The 24,698-nt window shown below is 46.1% G+C and overlaps 1 protein-coding gene across 2 annotated transcripts in view; it reads left to right on the forward strand.

Annotated features, from left to right (window-relative positions):
- LOC135373034 (atlastin-2-like) overlaps positions 1–24,698 on the forward strand; it is an 83,273-nt gene that overhangs the window by 18,748 nt on the left and 39,827 nt on the right. For both annotated transcript variants that reach the window (XM_064606347.1, XM_064606348.1), the window contains exons 2-5: positions 1,735–1,862; positions 7,431–7,487; positions 12,935–13,006; positions 14,128–14,283. In XM_064606347.1, coding sequence (XP_064462417.1) covers positions 1,735–1,862; positions 7,431–7,487; positions 12,935–13,006; positions 14,128–14,283 — 413 coding nt within the window. The remainder of the gene's footprint in view (positions 1–1,734; positions 1,863–7,430; positions 7,488–12,934; positions 13,007–14,127; positions 14,284–24,698) is intronic.

The raw sequence follows: 24,698 nt of genomic DNA on the forward strand, positions 1-24,698 counted from the left end.
GGCTATCGCCATTGAAAGCATAATGCTGATTGGCTGATTCTTAATCGTTACGTCACGTTGACGAGTGTGCAGGCTTCCTGTACCTAGGTGGTGTTGGCCTGGGTCGCTCGACTTCCAACCTGCCGACAACAACCGCAACCCCGAAAAACACAAATCAGTCAACGACAAAGAACAGCAAAAAGCGTTTTTCTTTCTTTTTTGTTTTTGCTTAAGTGAAAGAAGAAACGCTGCTGGCATTCCGTCGGTCCCGAGCAGCAGGCAAACCATTGCCAAGTCACTTTTCTTGGCAAAAATACGGCCATTCCGCACCCATACATAGGCATAGCCATTTGCGTTAGCGTGCTCTGTACTCAATCTCAGGATGTCTTTGTTTTGTCCTGTTAGATTTTCACAAACAAAAAGCTCCTGGTAGGGTTTTTCATTTGATACCTTTTTGATTTCAACTTTGGCTTTAAGCTATCCCTGTACAGCAGAACGCTTCTTAAATCTTATCAGGATGATGAGTTTGTTCTGAAGATCCTACTGGGAGTCCGTGGTAAGCTTCAACTTCAGTTTTGGATAGGGGCCGAACATTAATTTTTAGTACCAACTCATGCAGCGTCTTAGTAATGTCTTCACCAGGGCTCTTACATGTGAACTTCGCCGCACAGTAAACTCCTAGTCAACAATAATCTGGAATTATATCGTTATCTGTCCTGATTTGTTCAGAACGCGAGGCGTACGCCGTTTTTGCAACACTTATTGGGGTAGATAATGATATCATTGGAGATGATGGTTGGCTAGGAGAGTGCTACGCGGTGAAGGTGCAGTTCTATGTTGAATCGGCGGCCGCGCCTGCTCGTTGTAGCTCATTGTCTTCTCCAGTTGCAAAATTTTATCTTTTCTTCTCAAAAGCACCTCTACATCGGGTAGCGTTTCGTCAGTTGCGTCGAACGTTTTGTCAGACGATGATCGTCTTGTCATTTCGCCTAGATGCGGCGATCGTCCCTGGCTAAATCAGAGAGGGAAGGAAAATTTAAGGGCGACTAATCTAATGAATGCGATGAGATTGCGTTGGCATAAGACATTTGTCTTACTTCTGATTGCTTCTCATACAGAATGCAAACCTCGACCACAGCCATTAGATACAGCACACCGCGTACACCACACCACACGCGGACATGGCTCATATGACATAAGCCACAGGGCATGACGCACAACCTCAGCCCGCTCGTGAAACTCTTGGACAAGGAAAGAGACAGGTCTGAACTTTTCCAGAGACGAGGCGCGACGGACAATACGACTCAATCTCCAGGCCGCTGTCACTCCACGCTTCCACTTGACGGGCACCTTGGTCATACCTCTATAATACGCCGGATTCTATTCGAAATGGGGCTTGTAAAGTTAACGAGTTTAAAAGGAAATCAAGCAACTCAGGAAAAAGGTGTTGACTCCAGGATATGACCCTGGAGCCAAGATTTCCCGTCATGGATGCGTACGCTACGCCGGCACAGCAGGATTTTCTCCTCAGCTAGTGTGCTCCAGAGTACATTTGGCCTTTGAGTGCCTTTTTCAAGTGTCTTGTAAGCGCCTCACGAGTCTTAAATACTTGACATATTTGCGTTTTGTAAACTTTGGCACTCAGAAGCTACAACTCCATGACGACGCGCTTGACCTGAGCGCTATTTTTGCGGAAAACTGTTTTCCCGACTTGTTTTGTGCATTGGATTCATGATGTTCATGTCGCACTTACAGGATTGCGTGAAGACTTCAAAACACAACTGGATAATCTCGTCTCTGTTCTTCTCTCTCCGGAGAACCTTGTACCAAAAATGCTAAATGGAAGGCCAGTAACCTGCGACGATTTTAAAGGTCTTCTCCTGGTAAGTCACTTTGCTCTTGTTTGACTTCCTGTATTGTTTGACACCCAACTTATAGTGCCAATATGAGCAGTGAGAGGACTCTACAAGCAAACCATACATGTGTAATCAAATAGACATAAGTTACACAATCTAGTACAATATACTGACCACGACCAGCCAACAACCCCTTTGGATGCCATTAAATTGCAATGGACCTCTACCGACGAAACGTCGCCGCGATGTAAATCACGACGTTGGTAGACATAACGAAACCAAAACAGAGCGGACGGAGAACACAGTCATTTCACAAAACCATGTTCCTACACTAAGGTACACGGGGCTTCTTTGTATAAGTGGCACACGCAAACGGGGTCACGTTTTTAGCCGCTTTCGTGTCTTCATTCGCGTTCCAAATCCACTCCCACCACGACGGAAAGAAAAGAAGGCTTCACCTCAACCGCTGCATCGTCTGAAAGTCATTGCCGTAATCTTTTGCGGAACATGGTTGTTATCACGACTTAGTTCGCTATTGCTTTGTATAATGACACCACATGCACTCCGAGAGGAACTCGTGCCTTCAGGCTCGAGAAGATGGAAGAGCCTGGTAGTCACCCTTAGATAGGGCTACCGGTAGTATGGACCAGAACACGACCATAATAATATGTAAAGAATTGCAACAAAAATATTACAGTATGAGATGCCACATCTAAACGTGGCGTCTTATGACTTATTGATTTTTTGCTATGGTAGCTTCGCTCTGCAAAGTCGGCGGCGCCGTTGTACGATCTGACGTAATTTGTTTCTGAACAGCGATAGGTGTACTAATTAGTCATTAGGACCTCCCAAAGGAATTGAGATAATCCATTGAGTCACCAGACTATTTTGGGAGCATCTATCTCGTGTCCAGAGGGCGTTGTGTGTAGTGTTGTCGGCTAGCCGTGGTCATAATAGAGCGATAGAAATAGAACGGAGAGATATAGTTTAACTTAAAATGAACGACACCACCTCGAAGACAGCGGTCCGGTGCGGCCGCTGGCCGTCACTGGGTAGATAGGTGCACAGACAGTTGACTACCTGGTTACAAAACATCACATCTTCCAAACATCTTGGGACTTCATGTGTCACGTCATCATGGCATGTCTGGACAGGTTAGGACAGCTCTGGACAAGCAAGGAGAAAGACACTTCTAACCTAGGCAGAGGAATTCAAATTTTAAATTTGAACAAAATGAACTTTGACTTTAAAAACAAACTTCAAATTACATTTACATTACTCATTTTAAAGTAAGGCATCATCTGAGTCAATGCTGAACTCGTCGTTTTCATGTCGACGTTATAAATACGATAGGGACACAGAAAAAGAGTAGACGGCTAGACAGTCCGCCACTTGCGACAGAAACACGGCGCATGCGCACATCCCCCTCTCCATCTTGCTTCCCGTTGGGTCTCGAACTGGCTGGAAAACAAACGCCATTTCGCCACTGCTGCAAGCCATGCCTGTGAATTGCGTGCCTTATGGCTGTACGAATTATTATGTGCAGGGCAAGATGTTACGTGTTTTATGTTTCTGTGTGATACGTGATATCCCCAAGAACGCGAAGCGTCGGTTCGCGCTCTAAACAGACGGGAAGCATTGTGAGACATGACAGTATTTCCAGCCGTACAGGAAACACACACGAATTTTTCCAAAGCTTTTCGCAAGATCCCCAACATAAGATTAGTACTCGATACTACTGAAGTCAGAATCCAGAGGTCATCATCTCTCAATGCAAAGAGACATCTTTTTCGCGTTATAAACATTACAACACATATAAAGCAGTTGTTGACTGCGACACAGTAGGCTACATCAGCTTTGTTTCCCGGCTTTGGGGTGGGTCCGTATCTGGTGTGGACATAGTACAGAGTAGAGGATTGTAAGATGACCTCGAAGCTTGTGGTGCCATAATGGTAGATAAGACTTTCAATGTTTCGTGTCTCCCCCAAGGAATTGTACAATCCACCATTTAGGATGAGAGGAGAAGCCAAAATATCCAAGGGTAGTGTTCAAAATACAAGAGAAATTGCCTGAGCAAGAGTGCATGTTGAACGTGTGACCGACGCGGGAAAGAATTTGACATTCATTATCGGGCCTTTCCCATCAGCATAGTGGACATAGCTGGGCAGATATTTCATGTATGCAGCTACCTCAGTAATTTCCAAATGCTCTTAATCAATCAGGTCTTACTGGGCACAGTGAAGCTATTAAACAAGTGCGCATGTATTACCTTATTATCACAATGTAATCTGTGAAGTCACCTGGTTATGAACAAGGTAATAAAAATGACTCAGATATGAGAACAGCATCTGGGAAAATGTTAGGTACACTACATATATGCATTTACTACATTCATTATAAGCAGTTACTACACACATTATATGCATCCTGTACATACATTATGTTCACACACTATTCATTAACACTATATGCATTATACCGCTACAGTGCTGCACTCAGACGGGACGCAGGTTTGTTAAAAGAAGGCGACAAACGTATCTGCGGACGTGAACTTCCCCTCTTCCTCCCTTTGATCAACTATATGCATTATACATTCACCATATGGACTACAATTTACAATACATGCATTCATTTTGCACTTCACGACTGGAGGCTCTTGACGAATCTTGAACTCCCTGATAATGTCTAAGACAGGGTACCCAGTTATATACTCTTTGTATAGGATACAATGCCCCAAGGTTCCCAGGCGGTGGATGCGTTTGGTGAGAACTTCTGGGACCAGAGCATACTAAAAAAAATACATATATTATGCGTAACGGAAACAAAGTCGTTAGTGCAAGGTTACGCTGCGGCATTGCGAATACCAGAGCTGACGTACCAGCAGCGTAGCCAGAAAAATATTTCGGGACGCGTTCTAGAAGCACGTTACATGGGAGAGGGGGAAATTTCCCTCATTTCCGTCTCCGAAATGCACTACCAAAGGTACCATTTGGGGTTGGGGATTTGAAGATCCATCACTTCCTCTGGTTACGTCAGTGCGACGTACTTTGAGGTGGATTGTCCTGCGTCTGTGTTCTCTTCTCCTCAGCGGTTCCTTAGGAAAACGAGGCGGGGGAAGATGTAAAACATGGGACGCCAGAGAACCAAAATAAGTGAGTGGGTCATTAGTGGCAGTAACAAAAATCACGAAAACGGAATGCCTTCTAAGGACAGCTTTGCTGCATGTTCTCCGCAGCCTAACAGACGGACCTGATCATCAACACGTTGGCCATCAGTTTGGTGGGAACCTAAACCCCCATTCTCAAGGCGAACGCCCTTCCGCTTTGCGACGACGAAAAACCGAACGGAACGAAGTCAAGTAGCGCCAAAACGAGGTTTATTACCGAACTCACAAATGCTCCAGAAACAGGCCGTTATAAACCAAGTCACGCAGGAAAGTAACTTACAATCACCGCAGCCTGGAATCTTCTCTTTTTCTTCACGTCGTGCGGTTTATAACATAATATTTATTATAATATAATATTATTATAATATAATATTATTATAATATAATATTATCATAATATTTCGGTTTTGGGAGAGAAAATTACGTGAACAAAGCGCAAGGCAGCTGTTTAATACCATCCTATTTAGACAGTTCAGTACAGACTATTTAAGGACTATTTACTGCACTGTATAGGGTATAAACATTTGGTACACAATAAAAACATAGTACGATTGCGGCAAGTATCGATGCCCAATTACCCTAGAACTAGCTATGGTTACGGACACTATGTATGACTTATCGATAGTTCTGCATCACTACTACGCGTTCCCTTGGTAGTTTTCTCTCTGGCTTTTTCTTGAATGTGCAGTCTGGTAGCGCAGCAAATTCATGAACACCCCATTTTCCATTTGGTACGTTTGAGGCAAAATCAGCCTCTTTCAAGCGCCGTGAGCATACTTTCCTGTGTCACCACTGAACTTATCTTTTCTCTTGATTGCCAGCAGTCATTTCTGCCCCAGGGAAGCTATTGAAGGTGACTGTAAGGCAAGCATGAGATGTCCTCGCACTAAATGATTGAAACAGTCAGAGTGAACCGTCTGAGGGGCGCATCTGTCCACCAGCGCAATGTACTCAAAGTCGAGTGCAGTAGGGGTGGACGGTATGCATCTTATCAGTAATCTTTAGTTTCACGAGTCTGTTCAAGGCCTTCCACTTACCCGTCCACCCCTATTGCACTCGACTTTCAGTACATTGTGCTGTTATGGGTAAGGAGGACACTCTGTCTGGTAAACAGTCACATGAAATGCAGTGCAACCAAACATGACAGTTATACGGGAGATGCTCAAATAACGAAAACTCAGATTCACCGAGCTGAGGAAACCACAGTTTATACCAGTGCGTAACGGTGCATATCACAGCGGGTTTCATAGCAAGAACTGCAATCGTACTAAGCGTTTATTTTTTCACCAAATGTGTCTGCTGTATAAAGTGCACTAACAAGTTTTCAAATGAGCTGTACTAAATTGTATACATTTCACCTGGGATGGGATAACAGCATCGTTCCACTAGGTTAACGTAATTTTATTGTCCAACCTATGTCACCGCGCTCAACAGTTTCGTTGCAATAAGGAATAGATATATTTGAGGTTTTCTTACCTGGTTTACATTCCCCTTTGAAACGCGCGTCTGATAACATAAGTAAGATATTGAAACAGCATATGTGAGAAGCATGACACGCGAGAAAATTGTTTTATGGCAATCATTTGCATTGCTCGGGACGGGTGGGACGCCTCATACATGGCGGAATGTCGGTAGGTTCTCGGGACTGCTACGAGATGGCGCTCGGTTTTGCATACGGTCTATTTTGATCGCCAAGATAGTTTCATCATTACTCCAGTAGATGGCGGCGCTGGCATAGATGTCTTCTGTTGTGGTATGGGAAACTTACGACGAGCCTTGTGTCGCAGTAGGTTGGTGGCAGGTGTGCGAGAAGGTGAGAACGTTGCAGTTCCCCAGTACCAGGACAGTCTCTGTAACAGTAACATGTGCACTAATGTTCTGCACGTTAAAGGCTCCTATCACCGTATTGTCGTTCTTCCTGACGGGCTGCACCATATTTTCAGAAATCTCAAGAGTAGCAGATACCTTTTCGCTCGTTTAGCGTCTTGCACTGTGAATGAAGTTGGTGACGTTCGTTGTTTTCGCCCGTTTCGCCCCTGTAGCTTGTCGCATTTTACATAATTTGACACAAACGTTGCTCTGAACTCTCCCGCGCGAGTGGTTTCTCTGTGCGCGTTGACACGCATACTCTTGAACTGAAGAAGTTCCTTCGCCAACGACTGCTAGGCCTCGCCGTGACATTTCGGCTGTGACACGAGAGCGTTGGTGGGCTGGATTTCGCCAAGTACCAATCAATTTTAAGCGACAGAAGGAAACGTATTATAAAATAGCACAGTGCTATGATAGATATCCTAGTTGCGTGATGAACACAAATGAAAAAGGGGAGCAAGGAATTTTCCATGTCTTACGAAGATGACGTTTTAGCGCTCAGGGCAATAACTGAGCAGGTACGCGATGTGTTTCTCACATACTTTAATGCCTCTTTTCAGACGTATTCATCTTTGTGTAAAAGAGGGAAGCTGCCTGACGTGCAGACTGTGACTGACGTAAGTATGTTTCGATTTATGATGGCAGTGCCTATAGATAAGTAATTAAATTGCTAGCTAAACTACTCTGTGGTACTTCACAAGTAGTGCAAAACCATTTGCGAATATGGAGATACAACTACTAGACGACTTTACCCGTTTCAAGCCTAGAGTAAGTTTGTTCCTGAAAACAGTTGTATATATTCAAGGTTACGTATATTGTACCATGACCCCATGACCATACCCCGTGACATCATGATTTATGTGATGATCCGTTGTCTTGCTCACATCTGATGTGAGACAGACCTGCGTCCATCGCCATCGTGCTCCTCTCCTTCCCACGCTGCCCCTGGGTGACACGCCTGCTTGATTCCCTCGGCGCACAATAAACAGTCTCCCACATAGAAGGCCAAGCCGTTCTCTTGCTCACACTTGATGTGAGACAGACCTGCGTCCATCGCCATCGTGTTCTTCTTCTTCCCACGATCTCCCTGAGTGATGCGCCTCCTTGATTCGCTCGGTGCACAATAAACACTCTCCCACATAGAAGGCCAAGCCGTTCTCTTGCTCACACCTGATGTGAGACAGACCTGCGTCCATCGCCATCGTGTTCTTCTTCTTCCCACGCTCTCCCTGAGTGATGCGCCTGCTTGATTCGCTCGGTGCACAATAAACAGTTTCCCACATCGAAGGCCAAGCCGTTCTCTTGCTCACATCTGATGTGAGACAGACCTGCGTCCATCGCCATCGTGCTCCTCTTCTTCCCACGCTGCCCCTAGGTGACACGCCTGCTTGATTCCCTCGGCGCACAATAAACAGTCTCCCACATAGAAGGCCAAGCCGTTCTCTTGCTCACACCTGATGTGAGACAGACCTGCGTCCATCGCCATCGTGTTCTTCTTCTTCCCACGCTCTCCCTGAGTGATGCGCCTGCTTGATTCGCTCGGTGCACAATAAACAGTCTCCCACATAGAAGGCCAAGCCGTTCTCTTGCTCACACCTGATGTGAGACAGACCTGCGTCCATCGCCATCGTGTTCTTCTTCTTCCCACGCTCTCCTTGAGTGATGCGCCTGCTTGATTCGCTCGGTGCACAATAAACAGTTTCCCACATCGAAGGCCAAGCCGTTCTCTTGCTCACACTTGATGTGAGACAGACCTGCGTCCATCGCCATCGTGTTCTTCTTCTTCCCACGCTCTCCCTGAGTGATGCGCCTGCTTGATTCGCTCGGTGCACAATAACCAGTCTCCCCCACAGAAGGCCAAACCGTTCTCTTGCTCACATCTAATGTGAGACAGACCTGCGTCCATCGCCATCGTGTTCTTCTACTTCCTACGCTCTCCCTGAGTGACGCGCCTGCTTGATTCCTTCGGTGCACAATAAGCAGTCTCCCACATAGAAGGCCAAACAGTTCTCTTGCTCACATCTGATGTGAGACAGACCTGCGTCCATCGCCATCGTGTTCTTCTACTTCCTACGCTCTCCCTGAGTGACGCGCCTGCTTGATTCCTTCGGTGCACAATAAGCAGTCTCCCACATAGAAGGCCAAACAGTTGTCTTGCTCACATCTGGTGTGAGACAGACCTGCGTCCATTGCCATCGTGTTCTTCTTCTTCCCACGCTCTCCCTGGGTGACGCGCCTGCTTGATTCCCTCGGTGCACAATAAACAGTCTCCCACATAGAAATCCAAACCGTTCTCTTGCTCACATCTGGTGTGAGACAGACCTCCGTCCATCGCCATCGTGTTCTTCTTCTTCCCACGCTCTCCCTGTGTGACGCGCCTGCTTGATTCCCTCGGTGCACAATAAGCAGTCTTCCACATAGAAAGCCAAACCGTTCTCTTGCTCACATCTGACGTGAGACAGACCTGCGTCCATCGCCATCGTGTTCTTCTTCTTCCCACGCTCTCCCTGAGTGATGCGCCTGCTTGATTCGCTCGGTGCACAATAAACAGTCTCCCACATAGAAGGCCAAACTGTTCTCTTGCTCACATCTGATGTGAGACAGACCTGCGTCCATCGCCATCGTGTTCTTCTTCTTCCCACGCTCTCCCTGGGTGACGCGCCTGCTTGATTCCCTCGGTGCACAATAAACAGTCTCCCACATAGAAGGCCAAACCGTTCTCTTGGTCACATCTGGTGTGAGACAGGCCTGCGTCCATCGCCATCGTGTTCTTCCTCTTCCCACGCTCTCCCTGGGTGATGCGCCTGCTTGATTCGCCCGGTGCACAATAAACTGTTTCTAGAATTTCGGAATATTGTTTCGAGCAGTAAAATTTCCTGACTGGCATTGTAAGCGCTGTGTGTTTAACGCCTAATTTACAGCCGCTGGTACATCCAGTTGAGAGTCTCCGAAACACCGACATCTCGCGTGATCTTTGATAGAATATGAAGTTACCTATCCTTTGCCATTTCCTGATTTCTTAATTGGCAATCGCCTTGTGCTCAGACTCACTGCTGGCAACGTTCGTTCATAATACCATCTGTGTGTGTACTGCCCATGTTGCCATCCGTACTATCCGATCACACTTGTTACCTCGGCATACAGTAAGTATGCACTAGTAAAACAATACGAAGAGGAACTAAAAATTGTATAATCAGTCAGCACAGACGCCCGTGACTCGTGGAAACAATAATTGTAGCATAAATATATAACAACAAAATAAAAATAACAAGGTACTCATGTAGCAATAGGAGACAAGCAAAAAGACGTGAATGTCTCGAATCGAGCTGCGGACATTTCGTGTCAAAGTCCGACACTTTATCTCTCGACAAACAGCGCAGAGGGTGCGGACCGCCTTAAACTCGCGACGTCAACCATATACAATGGGAATTATTTCGGAGTCGGAGGTGAACGGCGTGAGAAGGACGGCGGCCGTGGCGCCATCTAGAATCGGGAAAACCGTGAATCGGAGTTGCTCCCCGACTGGTATGGCCTCTTAACACATCCAACACCAGCGGTGCGGATGAGCCTCGTATGCCAGACACTTTTCAATTGCGTGCAGCGCAGATAAAAAGTCAGTGAACATGACCTATTCCCGCGGGGTAAAATTGACGATGTGCTTCAGAAAGAAAAGTATTTCACGAGGAATCCGGGTTTCATCGCTACCGTTGCATGTGTGCATTTGTACATTTTAACGTAATGAACTGCTCAGGGATTATTATTAGTAGTATACTACATGAAGAATGGCATTTAGACTCCGCTGTGGGATCCTTTATTTTTTAATAGATGTAATAAAACTCATATTTCACACATCCCGTGTTTCTTGTCGCGTCGGCCTGTACAAGGATCTTCCGCTACGTCGAGATGCATTTACATCGTACACCACCCACAAAAAGACAAGTCAACAGTGGATGAATAAAATACCAGTTGCTCATCTTCCAAAACTATTTGGGTAGATCACTTAAACGCTCGTAAATTAGAGTCTTGCTCTCAGACGACCTAATTTAATAAAAATTGCTTGGCCTGGTGCAAAAGCCCTTGGCTCTTTCCTTGTCTTTCCTTTGCATGAAACATGTCCCCCACGGCTTCATATGGTATCTTCTACCTGTCTGGACAGCTACTCCTTGCTGCATAGCTTGAAAACGTACACTCAAGTGGCGATAAAACAAGGAAAAAGACAAGGAATTTGAAGCATCCCTTTGGAGCAGTTGTGAAGAGTGCTGCTGGACTACATTAAACGAATGCGAAGAATTAAAACGCTCCCTTTCTAGGCGATGTACTGTAGGGGACACGGTTGTTTAAGATCAGCACCCCATGATTTATCTCATCTCACATCTCCCGATGTTGCAAGACTTTCTTTTGTGTAGTAAACACATGCAGTGCACTGTCCTTACCTTCAAATGCCATATGGGCACGCCAGTTTCAAGCGCAACTGAAGCAATATGGGTAGGCGAAGTACTGACCGGCAATTTTAGCTAACCTTGTCCCCAGCAGTGCATCAATGGAAGTTGTTCGAGTGAGTAGTTGTCAACTTTTTTCTGCTCACTATTCGCAAATTTTTCTCCTGGGGTAACGGACAAGAACGATATGTCAATAAATTTTCCCCTCGAAGCCATTCTCACGAAAGACACTAGCTGCATTTAAGAAATGAGCTAACACGTGCACTAGAACAGCATGCAAACAAAATACTCACGAGTATTTACTTGCCAGTGTTTTGTTTGTACGCACTTTTCAGCTTTACGTCGACAGTGGCTTTAGCCGCGCCTACCGAGACAATCCGTCTTAAATAAATAGATAATCCAATAAAATACGATAGTTAGCGCCTGTGTGTTCACAGGATTCCTGGCCCGTATATCAATAAACGCCCCCTTTCCTGCATGCTCTTTCACTCCCTGCACACATGACATGCTCACATCATGTCCCTGCTTCGTAGCGTCTACTACAATTCGACGTCGTCTTACTGCCACGAAATCCATATTTTTTTTGCCAATCCCGACATTTGCGCCCCTCATCATTAAACAAACTCGAAAATAATGCAATGCACATTTTTTTCTATATTGTCAACTTATCCAGTTAGCTATCGCAAGCCTTACTTCGTGCTACAGGATTAAAAAGTCGTTAATATGCCACACAACATCAATTTGGCTCTGCAATATCGCGCGTAAGAAATCACGGCGATCGCTGAGCGGTATCCTAGGGAGGCAGCGCTTCTTGCGGAGGGCGTCAGAGACAGAGGGTTCGGGCGGCTCTGTCTGATCGCGTTACAGTTGGACAGGTATTCTCGAATATAGGAGGCTATTGTCTCACCGTATCCGCACTCAATCAGCTTGGATCCGCCTGGAAACCTTAGAAACAGATGAGGCTGCAAAGCAGTTCTAATAACGGCTGGTAAGATGTAGTTGAACTAGTAATTATACCTAATTTCAAGACTTCTGTAGTGATTTTAGTTAAACGACTAAAGGGCTAGTTACTGCCCGTTTGAGCTCGATGTTGCAAAGAGCAGTCCTGTGAATCGGAGGCCAACTGTTCGGTCAGCTGTCTGGGCAGGAATCTTTTTCGTGACAAATACGCATGCATCCATATACGGGGGAAAATAAGCTGCTCCTCAATGCTCGCATGTAATGTATGTGGCTTTTAACATCATTACACCAGAAAACGCGGGGGCAGCACCACTCAAGACATTCCTTATTTCAAGCGAGGGGTGGAAGTGGTTATGTGTAGAAGGTGTCCTAGCAACGTATGAGAAGTGGTCCTAGGTAGGAGATATATAGAAGAGAAGTCTCCTTAAAAGAGGACAAAACAGACGTGACAGTATCCTGCCAATGGGCGTGAGCCAAGGGATGAGCAATAGAAATAGGGACGTGTCTGTATCGGTCTTCTGCTGAAATCCTCGGATATGGTCATAAAGGATAACCGGGACACGTGGTTCTTAGTATAATCAGTCTATTCATCTATATTATTTGCCAGACATGTGCAGAAACCGTATGTAGCCAACGGGCGTTTTTTGTTTCTTTTACATGAGCAGCAAGCTGCGTTCGTCCACAACCAGAAGGTCCTGAAGAATATTGACCAGGAATATGAATTAGCCATCACAGACGTAAGTTGCGACCTCATTCCGTGCATGACTTCTTTTTCTGAGGATTGGCGAACGCAAAGCGCCGTGGGAATGAGTGGTCTACGAACGTAGAGAGGTCCTGATACGCCAAGTGAATGGGCATGAGTTCAGTAGTGTGTGAAGTATGCGTGATAAATATCCTGGAAGGCAGAAAGAAAATGTCGGACACAGAAGGAAGAATGTTAAAGCAACCGTTGCCAGGATTTCATTCTGTGACACCGCAGTGTTCAGTGTGACTTTTAAGACACTACATACGAACGAATGCCATTTTTGCTTGGGAACGCAGTTCGTTACTTATTTTCACGAAATACCCATGCTAGCAGTTTTAGGTGAATCATTATGCTTATACTAATGAAACAAACAATGTGAAACACACCACTAACGCGCACAATAAACAGTTGAATTTCTGGTGAAATACCGGCGGTTGATAGAAAAGAGCCGCCTACAAGCATCGAAGGTATAGCCTCCGATTCCTAGAATTCATACCGTTGCTTCAAAATTCCAAATGCGTCCAGTTGCTGATACTTTACACTCTGCGGTGGTCATTGCCATAGATATGCAGTTGACCGTTGTCAACAGTAGCGTAGCCAGAAACATATGTTTCAGGGGGGGTCCTACGGGAGGTATACATGGGGAGATTATTTTACCCTGGTTTTCCCTCTCCCAGATGTAGTAAAAGCACGATTTTGGCGGGTTTCAACCCCGGGATTCCCCACTGTGACTACGCCACTGGTTAGGAAACTTAAGTGAGACATAGGCCATCGCCATCGTATGATGGCGACTTGGTGTCTTTTGTTTTGCTGACTTCCAAATGTAAATAAATCTTACCTGAGTAAAAGGAATATAGGACACGTTTCATTTATTTTACAGACTCCGTATGCAAGACCTAATTGGTGCGAACTTTGTTTATCATGTGATGAGATTTCCGACGGTAGACATGTTGTACAAGAGTGCGGAGTGTTCTTTCGTTAGAGAGCTGTATTCATGACGCTTGCCTACGAATTAATTTACACGTGTGCAAAGAGGACTGGAGTCGAAAAACATGTGAAATGATGTGGCAGCACTCAACATCGTGAGTTTAAGTAACAAACTGTTTCCCGCAGGAGGTTGAAGAGATACTGAAAGCACCAGACGCAGTGGACAAAATCGGCGTGCTGAACAGAGCGCACGACAGACTGAAACGAGAAGCCTTATCAAAACTTGGAAATGCTCCTGTCATGGGGAACAGAATGAATGAACTTCAAGAACAGTTGTCCCAGGCGAGTTCGGGCGTAAAATATGTGATTCGTTACTATTACTTTGCTACGTATCTTGTTACACACGAAACCCTCCACGATGACCATTACTGTTCTTCAGCGCATTCCAGGGGAAAAACTTGTGTGTGGGAATTGTGTAATTTTTATTCAGCACATTATTATGTCGTTGTGGTTTCCGTTGCCTAACCGTAGAGTTCTCTGGTAATGAAGCCGGGGGAAGGCACTTGGAACACTCTTTTTTATACTGCGTCATATAAGCATTCCACGTTCAGGAACGGTCACGCAAAGTGTTTCATTTGGAAAGTGTGAATTTTCTGTCAAAATTGCTTAGCGGGTGGGAGCGCACCTTCGGTGGCCTCGCCCAGCATCTTCTTGCGTCTTGTGATGTCATATGGCAGGTCACTTTTGATGGGCAATCGTGAATTATCTGCTAAGGAGAGCGACCAGTCGATACGCTGGACGGGCTGGGGCGAAATGAAAAGAAAGAAAATGAGGATTAAGAAGGCGCTATCCTCAGTATTGGAGGGACACATGACGCTGCAGACTCCCAGCCGAGGACATCAACGAGGAAGACCAGTTCGCGTCACTGAATGGCTAGCGTGCTCGTCATGCCACGTCGGTACTGGGAGGTACCCTGATTCTGATCCCGGTGCTGACTGTGCCGCCTGAGTTTTTTCCTGGGATTTCTTCAGACGTTGTCAGACATATGTCGGCGCAGTTCCCTTACAAGTCAGCCCAGGAAGCACATTCCCGCAGAGCATTAGTCGTGGCGTTACCCACCTCTGAGTCGCCGACCATGGGTGAGTTCTTCCAGAAGTACCACCACCGAGGAGGGCAGGTCGCGGGATATTGAGAGGGGGAGGAAAGCTCTCTTGACCTCCAGGATTACCCCCTTGTTTTTGGGAGAATGTGTGTCCCAGGACTCCCAATACAAATTTCTAATTCTCCCAATATATCTGTTTTCCAGTCCTCCCATGCTCTTTTAAAAAAGCGCTTTTGTGGCAAATTGTAAGCCTTCCTTTTTTTTTGAAATGTGACTCCTTCGTCAGGTGCCAACTGACTGCAATCGCGCATTGGCGTTTCGCGGCTGCGACACCCATGACGAGTGCATGTGCGCATTGCCTGCAAGGTCATCTCGCATGGCGAATCGACACCCTGGACTTGGGATATTTTTTTGTTTTTGAAAAATTTTGATATTTCAATTATGCAGTTCCATAAAATTTTGGTTATCGTTGTTGAATCGGACGTCGAATAAGGTCCATGTAGAACCTCTCAGGAGCTTTTTAACGACACCTCGATCGGCGTCCTAGCTTCTCGCGTTCACGAGATACACTGCCTGCAGGGTACCCCTGTCTCGCATGCGACCGCCACACCTAGAAATTGCGTCAGCCGCTGCACTGAACTTATTAGATAGAATCTTACAATCAAATCGTACTGACGCAGGATCCACATCGCGCAGAATCGTGATTAGGCAGCGATTATGATTAGAGCTGCGCGCGGGTGTGGCTAAACCCGCGGGAACCCGCAGTTACCCGCACATAGTCACGATTTGCAGGTAGGAATTCATGTGGGTAGCCGGTAAAATGCGGGTGCACCCTCACTCCATGGCCAACTAAGTGATACCTTTCTGTAGCACTCGAGCTCAGCAGTGCCCTATGTCGTTGGCCGAATAAACCCATGTGACAGACCGCAGCAGTCAAGTACTTGAGGAGAAGTTCGATTATTAATGCAGACATATACGGCTCTCTGTTGAACTGCAGTTCTATTGACATACGAGTGAACGCGTGTATACCGCTCACTTCCCCCTGCTGGTCTGAATGCGAGTATACAGACAGCACTGTGGGTGCGGGTCGCCGAGATTAAATTGTTGCTTGTGCGGGTCACACACGCGCGGGTACTGTGCGGGTGCGGGTCCAAGTTTGCTTACCGCACTCACCTCTAATCATGATATCCCTCAGGTGCGGACAAAGCCAGTCTGGACGACAGAGATCGACAACGCACCAGCTCGCGTGGCTCAGTGGTTAGCGTGCTGACCATGTCACATCGAGACTGGGAGGTAGCCGGATTCGAACCCCTGCACTGTCGGGGATTTTTCCAGAGTTTTCGTGAGAGGCTTTCCGGCATGTGTCACTTTAGAAGTCAGCCCAGGACGCACATTCTCCCAGGGCGTCAGTCGTGACGTTGCCCACCTGTGTGAGGCCTACAACAAGAAGGCGTTTCACAACCGCCCCCAAATGGACAACGCAGGCACTTGTTCGGTTCGCGAACATGATTACATACTTCAAGGAGGGTTGGCGCAGGCGCAGCGGCTTCCGTTCAGCCTCGCCTTTTCGCTGCTCGCAGTGCCGGTTCCGAGCCGGCATGATGGGGGCGATGACAGCGGCCCGCACGAGCAAAACAACATCGACAAACGCGGGAGTAGATGAAATGGCATTTTTGTTAATGTGAATTTATTTCAGGTAGATATCCCTGGACCAATGTTTTCTTTTCATTTGAAACTTGAGTGGATATTGTGCAAACCGTCCGCAGGACGGCTGCAAATGAAAACCTCGATTCTGTGATTCAATCTCAACTCAGGCACGGTGGTCCGGACACAATCACCAATTTCCCTTGAAAAAATATGTGTTGTATTACAACACGCATACACACGGGAGCAGCAAATATTGTTTTGTGGTCTGCCCGAAAAAAATTCCCAAAGAAATTGACTCGTCGACGGCGCTTTCTGACGGAACGACTTTGACATTTCATTCCTCGCCATCGGACGGTCCCAAACTATAAATTTTTTTGCACAATATGTCAGGTACAACGACTTTCAGCGTGCGCAAACAGCACCGGTCATTTCTATTTTGAACTTTAATTAAAAATCGCCAAAGTTGCAACAAAATCCACATTTTGCTCATATTTGTCTTTACGCTGTACTCCTGCTATACAGGGTGTCCCAGAAAACGTGTCATTGAATTATAATAAAAAAACTACACCACCTAGAGTCATGCGGTCAATGGCATTTGTTCTTACTGGGTTTTTGCCACCTCCTCATGTGAATGTCGTGTAAGGTAAGTTTAATTATGTAAATTTTTGCGAGCTTAAGTCAGAAATTTGCTTAGTAAAGGTCACTTTTTTACCCCACCAATGTGAAGAGCGTGTCTAATTTAGTCAAATTAATGATAATTGACAGGGATATTCAGGAGCTGTCCCATCGGAAAAAATAGCCGGACATTATGCTGTACGGAGGTCGCACAGAATAGCGCACGATGTATTTTTCAGTGCAATCTTTGTCAGTCCGACGAAAGGAGGTTGGAAACCCAGCCCTCCCCGACATCGCAGAAAGAGATAAAACAGGCACGGCTTATCACGTCCGACTTTCGCTGGGATAATGCTTTCCCTCTCCCAATTTTAGGAACTGTTACTTTTTCTACTATCACTCTGTGGGCTGGCTTCCGAACCTCCTTTCGTCGCACTGAGAGCCATTGCGCTCAAAAAGTCATCGCGCGCTATGGTCCGGTGCTCCGAAAATCATGATAATTCGGCTATTTTTTCCGATGGGATAGCTCGTGAATATCACTGTGAATTATCATGAATTTGAGTGAATTCGGCACGCTCTTGTGACCTTTAGTGACCTTTAAAAAAGTGGCATTTAGTTGGCAAATTTCCAAGTTCAGTTCGCAAATATTTACATAATTAAACTTTGAGTACATGACATTCACATTAGGATGTGGCAAAAACCTAATAAGAACAAATGCTGTTGACCGCATGATTCTAGGTTGCGTAGTTTTTTTATTATAATTCAATCACACGTTTTCTGGGACACCCTGTATACGCCATCGAGATATATGAGGTACCGCTGTGTAGGCCAAAGCGCGCTCTTTAAATTGATGTCAAATTTACATGTTTGTACCTTACCCACTTGCGTCAAGACGGTGTAGAGTACAGCTATGTTTTCAAAAATGTTTTTTTTTTTACTCTTGTTTCTGAAAAACCCCACTTCCGATTTCCTTCATATTTTGTAGCTATCGGCCAGGCCTATATCACATGCTATGACCTACATGTGTTCGCAAAACGGAAGGTTCCTTCTTAGCACAACTCGGGATAGCCCGCAACAAACGTGGAGTGCGGAGCACACGATGTACACCGCGACTGGGAGAACCACGCCAGATAGTTAAGAGGATTATTGGTGTCTACTACTGCCGACGTCTCCGGCTTTGAATGACAGAGCTCAGGATGCAGATCTACCGCAAATCCCATCCTAGCAATATATTTTGAGTCTTTCTGACTCGTTTTTCCCACAGTCGGATCTCAATGCCGTTCACGTGAAGTTCAGCGACGTTCTGAGTCGGTGGCTTGTGTTTTCGATATGAACGCCAAGTACAGTATGGATCGCGTGTGACTGTGCTGACTGTGCGGTGCTATGGTATCCATCTTAAACCAAAAAATCAAAAGAATGACGCTTTTGTTATTAGAAACAAGTTACCTAGAAACATACCGGGTCTCAAATAAGGAAGGATGGAAGACAGCGCGAAGCGCTGTGAAAATCCAGTCTTTCCACATGTGGACGAAAAACGTGGAAGGAGATGGACGCGTCACTGTCAAGATGTCCAGTATTCCCAAGGAACAACAAGAGAACCTTCTGAAAAGAAACATTAACAGCGTCGTACAGCCAGGTTATACCTTACACGCTGCGTGATCTGTGTTATCGATTTTCTGAATTTTCTTATATAAACAAACCATTTCTTGACGACTAGATGCTTAAAAAGTGTTCAGTTCTGTTTTATTGCACGCGATTATTACATTTTGATGGTATCACGGCTCAAGGTATCATTCTGCCCAGCATTCCCAACTTGTTTCTGATAACAAAAGCGTAGTTCTTTCGATTTTTTGGGCTTGAGATGGCTAGCATAGCACCGCACAGTCGGCACTGTACAATCCACACGTACGGCAGTCCATACGGCAATCATACGGCATCCAGGCACGGCAATCCATACTGTACTTGGAATTAATGTCGGAAACACAAGCCATCGACTCAGAACATCGCTGAACTTCATGTGAACGGCATTGAGATTCGACTGTGGGAAAAACGAGTCAGAAAGACTCAAAATATATTGCTAGGGTGGGATTTGCGGTAGATCTGCATCCTGAGCTCTGTCATTCAAAGCAGGAGACGTTGGCAGTAGCAGACACCAATAATCCTGTTAACTCTCTGGCGTAGTTCTCCAGGTCGCGGTGTACATCGTATGCTCCACACTCCACGTTTGTTGCGGGCTATCCCGAGTTGTGCTGAGAGGGTACCTTCCGTTTCCCGAACACATGTAGGTATAGCCTGGGCTATATAACTACAAAATATGAAGGTAATCGGAGGTGGAGTTTTTGAGAAACGACAAAAAAAAACACATTTTTGAAAACATAGCTGTACTCTACACCGCCACAAAGTGGGCAAGGTACAGACATGTCAATTTGACATCAATGTAAAGAGCATGTTTCGACCTACACAGCGGTACCTCATATATCTCGATGGCGTATATAGCAGGAGTACAGCGTAAGGACAAATATGAGCAAAATGTGAATTTTGTTGCAACTTTGACGATTTTTAATTAAAGATCAAAATAGAAATGACCGGTGCTGTTTATACACGCTCAAAGTCGTTGTACCTGACATATTGTGCAAACAAAATCTATAGTTTGGGACCGTCCGATGGCGAGGAATGAAATGTCAAAGTCGTTCCGTCAGAAAGTTCCGTCGCCGAGTCAATTTCTTTAAGATTTTTTTTTTTCAGGCGGACCACAAAACTTAGAACCAAAATATTTGTTGATCCTGTGTGTATGCGTGTTGCAGCACAACATATATTTTTTCAAGGAAAATCGGTGATGGTGTCCGAACCACACTGTCTGAGTTGAGATGGAATCACCCGATTACAAACTTACGGAGGGTGCTGCGTGCCCAGCGGGACTGCGCTGACCATTATAGAGGACCGATCCAGATTGTGTGCGACAGTGCGTTATGGGTGTAAAACGTATACGCTCTCTGGTTTTAGTCGATTGGTTGGTATCGCTCTATTTCTCACCGAGTTATCGCATCATGAAATTCGGCATAATTTCGTTGCACCGCAAAGTAGTGACAGAATGTCGTTACCTGTCGTAAATCTGCAAAACGGGACTAAATACATTACTCGTTACAGAAAACCGAACAGGTTTCGTTTCAGTAACGTTTCATGATCCACACATCCAAATTATGGACACGTCTTTTTATTATCACTCATATTTCACATTAAACTTAATTTCAGCAACAGATGGTGCGCGATATGCCCATCGGACATTTTTGTGTGTTTTTGCGCGAGAATACCAGCGGCGATAATGACAAGGTGCTCAACGGAAGCATTTGAAGGGACAACCATCTTCGTTGAATTAATAGACCGGCAAAAAGACGACTCACGTATTTTGCGGTCCCAAATGACCTTCCAACACGGTCGGCAGAGAAGGCACTGGTGCAAAGCATTAGTGTTCATTTTTCGAGCTTGAAATGAACGCCTTCAACAAGTGGCTATATGTACAAACGATATAACAGAAACAAGATATGTGCTCAACATGTTTCCTTAAATTCTAGGAGGATTTGCTGGACGTGCTCAGGCATTTCGTTCTCAGAAGGCAGAGAAGGCACATAAATACTAAATCAGCCCCTACTGGAATTAGTCCAATTCAAAATAGATCAAAATATCATTCGGGTTAAGTGGATATCGCATTCACAATTCTCATTGAAAGTGACCAAAATTGCTCATTCTGAATTGACACTTTTGGACAAATACCATATCGGAAACAAGAATTTGTTGGGTTTCGGTGAGAAATCATTGTAAATGTCAATGGGAACGAGGTGGAACTTCGCTCGGTCTGACTGGCCAGCCTAGTCTCCTATTGGCCAAATTCACACCAGCAAGGGTGCTCCCATTCAAGTCACATTGAAATTCTCATTGCCGATGCACTTTTTAATGTGGAGTGATCATTATGTGGCGTCAAATGATCAGAAAGCTTCTTGTCGCTGTAAAAATGAATTACACACAATATCGTTCCTGCGTGAACATTTATTCTTACACATATAACAATACAGTAGATCTGAAAATATTGCAAGTGGCAAATACAAAGGTGAACGTTATTTTGATGTTTTCTATAAGAGCGAATATTCACCAAGCGGTTGAAAATCGCTAGCAAAACCTAGTACACACCAAGAATAGAAACCTAAATGAGCACTTATATGTTGTGAAAGCATGCTGTGCTTCATCAACACACGCAACATGATCCACAATGAGAAACTTCAAAGAGATGTACCCCATGTCGGAGCAGTGCCGACGAAAGAAAAATCTCGAATGCATAATGATCTCCTGTGCTTCGTGGGATATTTCTAATGCCTCGTCCAGCTTGTAGAGGACGATGGTATTCCTCTACATGAGCCCCGACCGGCGATGATGGCATGCCACGGAGAGGCGATGACGGTGGCCTATCACCATGGCCGCGCCGGTGGAACTGAGAAGCGGGTGCTCCACGCGCGTGGCCATCGCTGTCGTCGTCCAGCGTCCGCTACACGGGTCCCCCGGCCGTCAGATGCGTTGCGGACGCATCGCAAGAGTCCAGGTAACGCTTCTGGGAAAAGCTGCAGTTGAGGGCGACCGTGGTGTGCGTGCAGACGTGGTGACGTGTGGTCGAACAGGGGCACGGCACACGTTGGCGGCATTTCACAGAGGATGGAGACGGGAACAGCGATCCGTCAGGTAGAGACGAGCGAGAGAGAGTGAGGCGCTCGGTGGCGTGGTCCTGGGGTGCCGCGACCGGCACGGGAGCCGAAGCTCGAGAGTTCCAGGTGGAGTGAGTGAGGTGCCGAGACGGGCTGAAGCGTGCCGAGGCGTCGGCTGCCGCGACCGGCAGGTGAGCGCAAGGCTCGAGTGTCGTGGCCGGCAATGAGAAGCGTGAAAAGAGGAGTGAAGAGTACCGAGATGCGGTAGGAGTGAAGGCGGGCCGTGTGTGCCGGAGGTAGTGCTGCTGGATGGTGTCCTCACAAATTTGGGATGGTGAAGGGCCGAATTGCTCCGGACGTGATGTTCTTTGTCCGGGTCACCAAATGTAGAGGACGATGGTATTCCTCTACATGAGCCCCGACCGGCGGTGATGGCATGCCACGGAGAGGCGATGACGGTGGCCTATCTCTATGGCCGCGCCTGTGGAACTGAGAAGCGGGTGCTCCACGCGCGTGGCCATCGTTGTCGTCGTTGTCGTCGTCCAGCGTCCGCTACACAGCTTGCCCCTCTTGCGTGAAAATCAAGGCAATCCAGCTTCGTTGAGGTTTCGTTTTGACCACCTGCCGACAACTGCCGACAAATGTTCGACGCCCCTATCCCAGCCTCGTCGTGCGAGGATCACTTTCAAGTAATACCATTTCAAAAGATTATGTAAAAGGTGCTGTAACAGCAGCATGTTAACGTAAGTGAGCATCAAAATATATTACATCCTCTTGCACACAGCGCGGGTGGAAACATACTGACAGCACGATCCTCCCACCAACGGAATGGAAAACGGCATTGAACAACGGCCAGAATGCTTGACAAATCGACTAGCTTAGAAGCAGATAAAATCCTCACTATGAAACCCGAATGACGCCAACTGCTTGTGAGCGACGGCGCACATCCTACTGCTCCAACATTTCGTAAGAAATTGATTAATCCGTCAGTGGTGGTTTCGGCGGTTTCTGAGAACGCGCCCACGTACATGCACTGAATCTTGTACGAAATGCAGAGACAATAGCTTACAGTAAGAGGTTTAATACCAATATACCACGGCACATGTACTTTTGAGGATGTGTTCATAAGCATTTGAAAGAACTCGAACTATTTTCAACTTGCACGAGCTACTTCGTGGTGCGGCACGGGAATGTATTAGAACGCGCCCTCCTGGCGACATCGCGGCCCGCGGTCCGCTAGCCTCCTCAGTTGATTCGTTCCGAATAAATCTTTATTTAAATGTTTCATTCAAATTTGACTCGCAATGTTTTCGATAGAATTCGTAATCTGAAATTCCATTCGTTTGAATTGGACGCGTTCTCGAATTAGTTCATCCTCAACACGACCGTACTGCGTTGTTCCTAATCATATATTAGAATTTAATTTGAGAGTGACGATGTACCGTTGGTCACCATTCAGCTCGTTCCTTCAGCGACTGACTTCTCAATTACTGTAGTGGCGGGAATGGCAATATGTTGGATCCCATTAAATCAGTTGGAAAGCAGTTTCTCATTGATACACATTAGGCCAGTTCCTCATTCCTTCTCTTGGCGCAGTTTGTAATGCGCAACATGTTGGATCTCATTAAGTCACTTGGAAATCAACATTTCTCATGGACGCCCACTAAACCAATTCGTTGAATTGGTTTCTTACTTCGTTGATGCGGTTTCCGTCACACAGCACGGCGAAGCCCGGTTTCGCGAAGGCAGCTTCCCTGCTTAACTTTCTGATTCTAAGTCTCATTTCTCATTGAATCTCATTGAAATGAATGAGATCGTGCCTGCCATTTGCAGCAGGGGCATCGCGTTTCTCCTCTTTCACCCTCATCACACCGTCTAACGCAGGCCAGGGTCACGTCATTGTACTGACTAAGTGTGTGGACCTCCAGGCTTCTGGAACACGGTCTTGAACTTTCAAATAACAAGGGTTATCGTTTGTAGGCATTTCTCTTGTTTCCCGGGTGCGCCACCAGAAGACAAACAGGCGACCGACCGCACGTGTGAGGAGGGCGTACCGAGAAGGTATAAACGCGGGCACTGTTCGGATGAGGCTCGATTCCGAGCTCCCGGTTGACGGTGTTTGTGGATTGCCGTGCAAGTCATGAAATAAGCCTTCCTTTGTTGCTCGAACTTCTTGCTTGCTGTATCTTCCTCGGAGACAGAATGGACGGAATGACGCCCTGAGGTTGTGGGAACACGGGTTTCCAAACGTTATATTTAAAGCTTGCGTGCTGCAAACGTACCGCAGCGGGCACGCGACAACAGTTTTGCAAGACGTCTACTTCAAATAAACATTGTGATTGGCCCTCGCGCGAGAGCTCGTGGCAAATCACAGGTGAAGTGATGCATTTAAACATAACTTTAAGATAGGGGCCCAGAAGTCGAGCGTTAATATAAAGAAGTAGGCGCGAGACAGAACGCATCACAGGTGAAAAACGCCTACAGCTTCAAATGGTTTATTACATAATTTACACTATGAAGCACTTACATACAAAGTGGCTTCAAGTAGAAATTGTTCCATAAATGAGTTGTAACCGAAAAAAAAGGAAAATAAAACACCTGAGGTGGTTAATTATTTTGGAAGCTTTCTGGAGTTAGTGACTGAAGCAGGGGCGTAAAGCAGCGCATCATCCAGGTCACGTTTATGACATTGACAAGTGCAGACA

This window comes from Ornithodoros turicata, unplaced genomic scaffold (genome assembly GCF_037126465.1).
Source record: "Ornithodoros turicata isolate Travis unplaced genomic scaffold, ASM3712646v1 Chromosome190, whole genome shotgun sequence".
Taxonomy (NCBI): Eukaryota; Metazoa; Arthropoda; class Arachnida; order Ixodida; family Argasidae; genus Ornithodoros; species Ornithodoros turicata.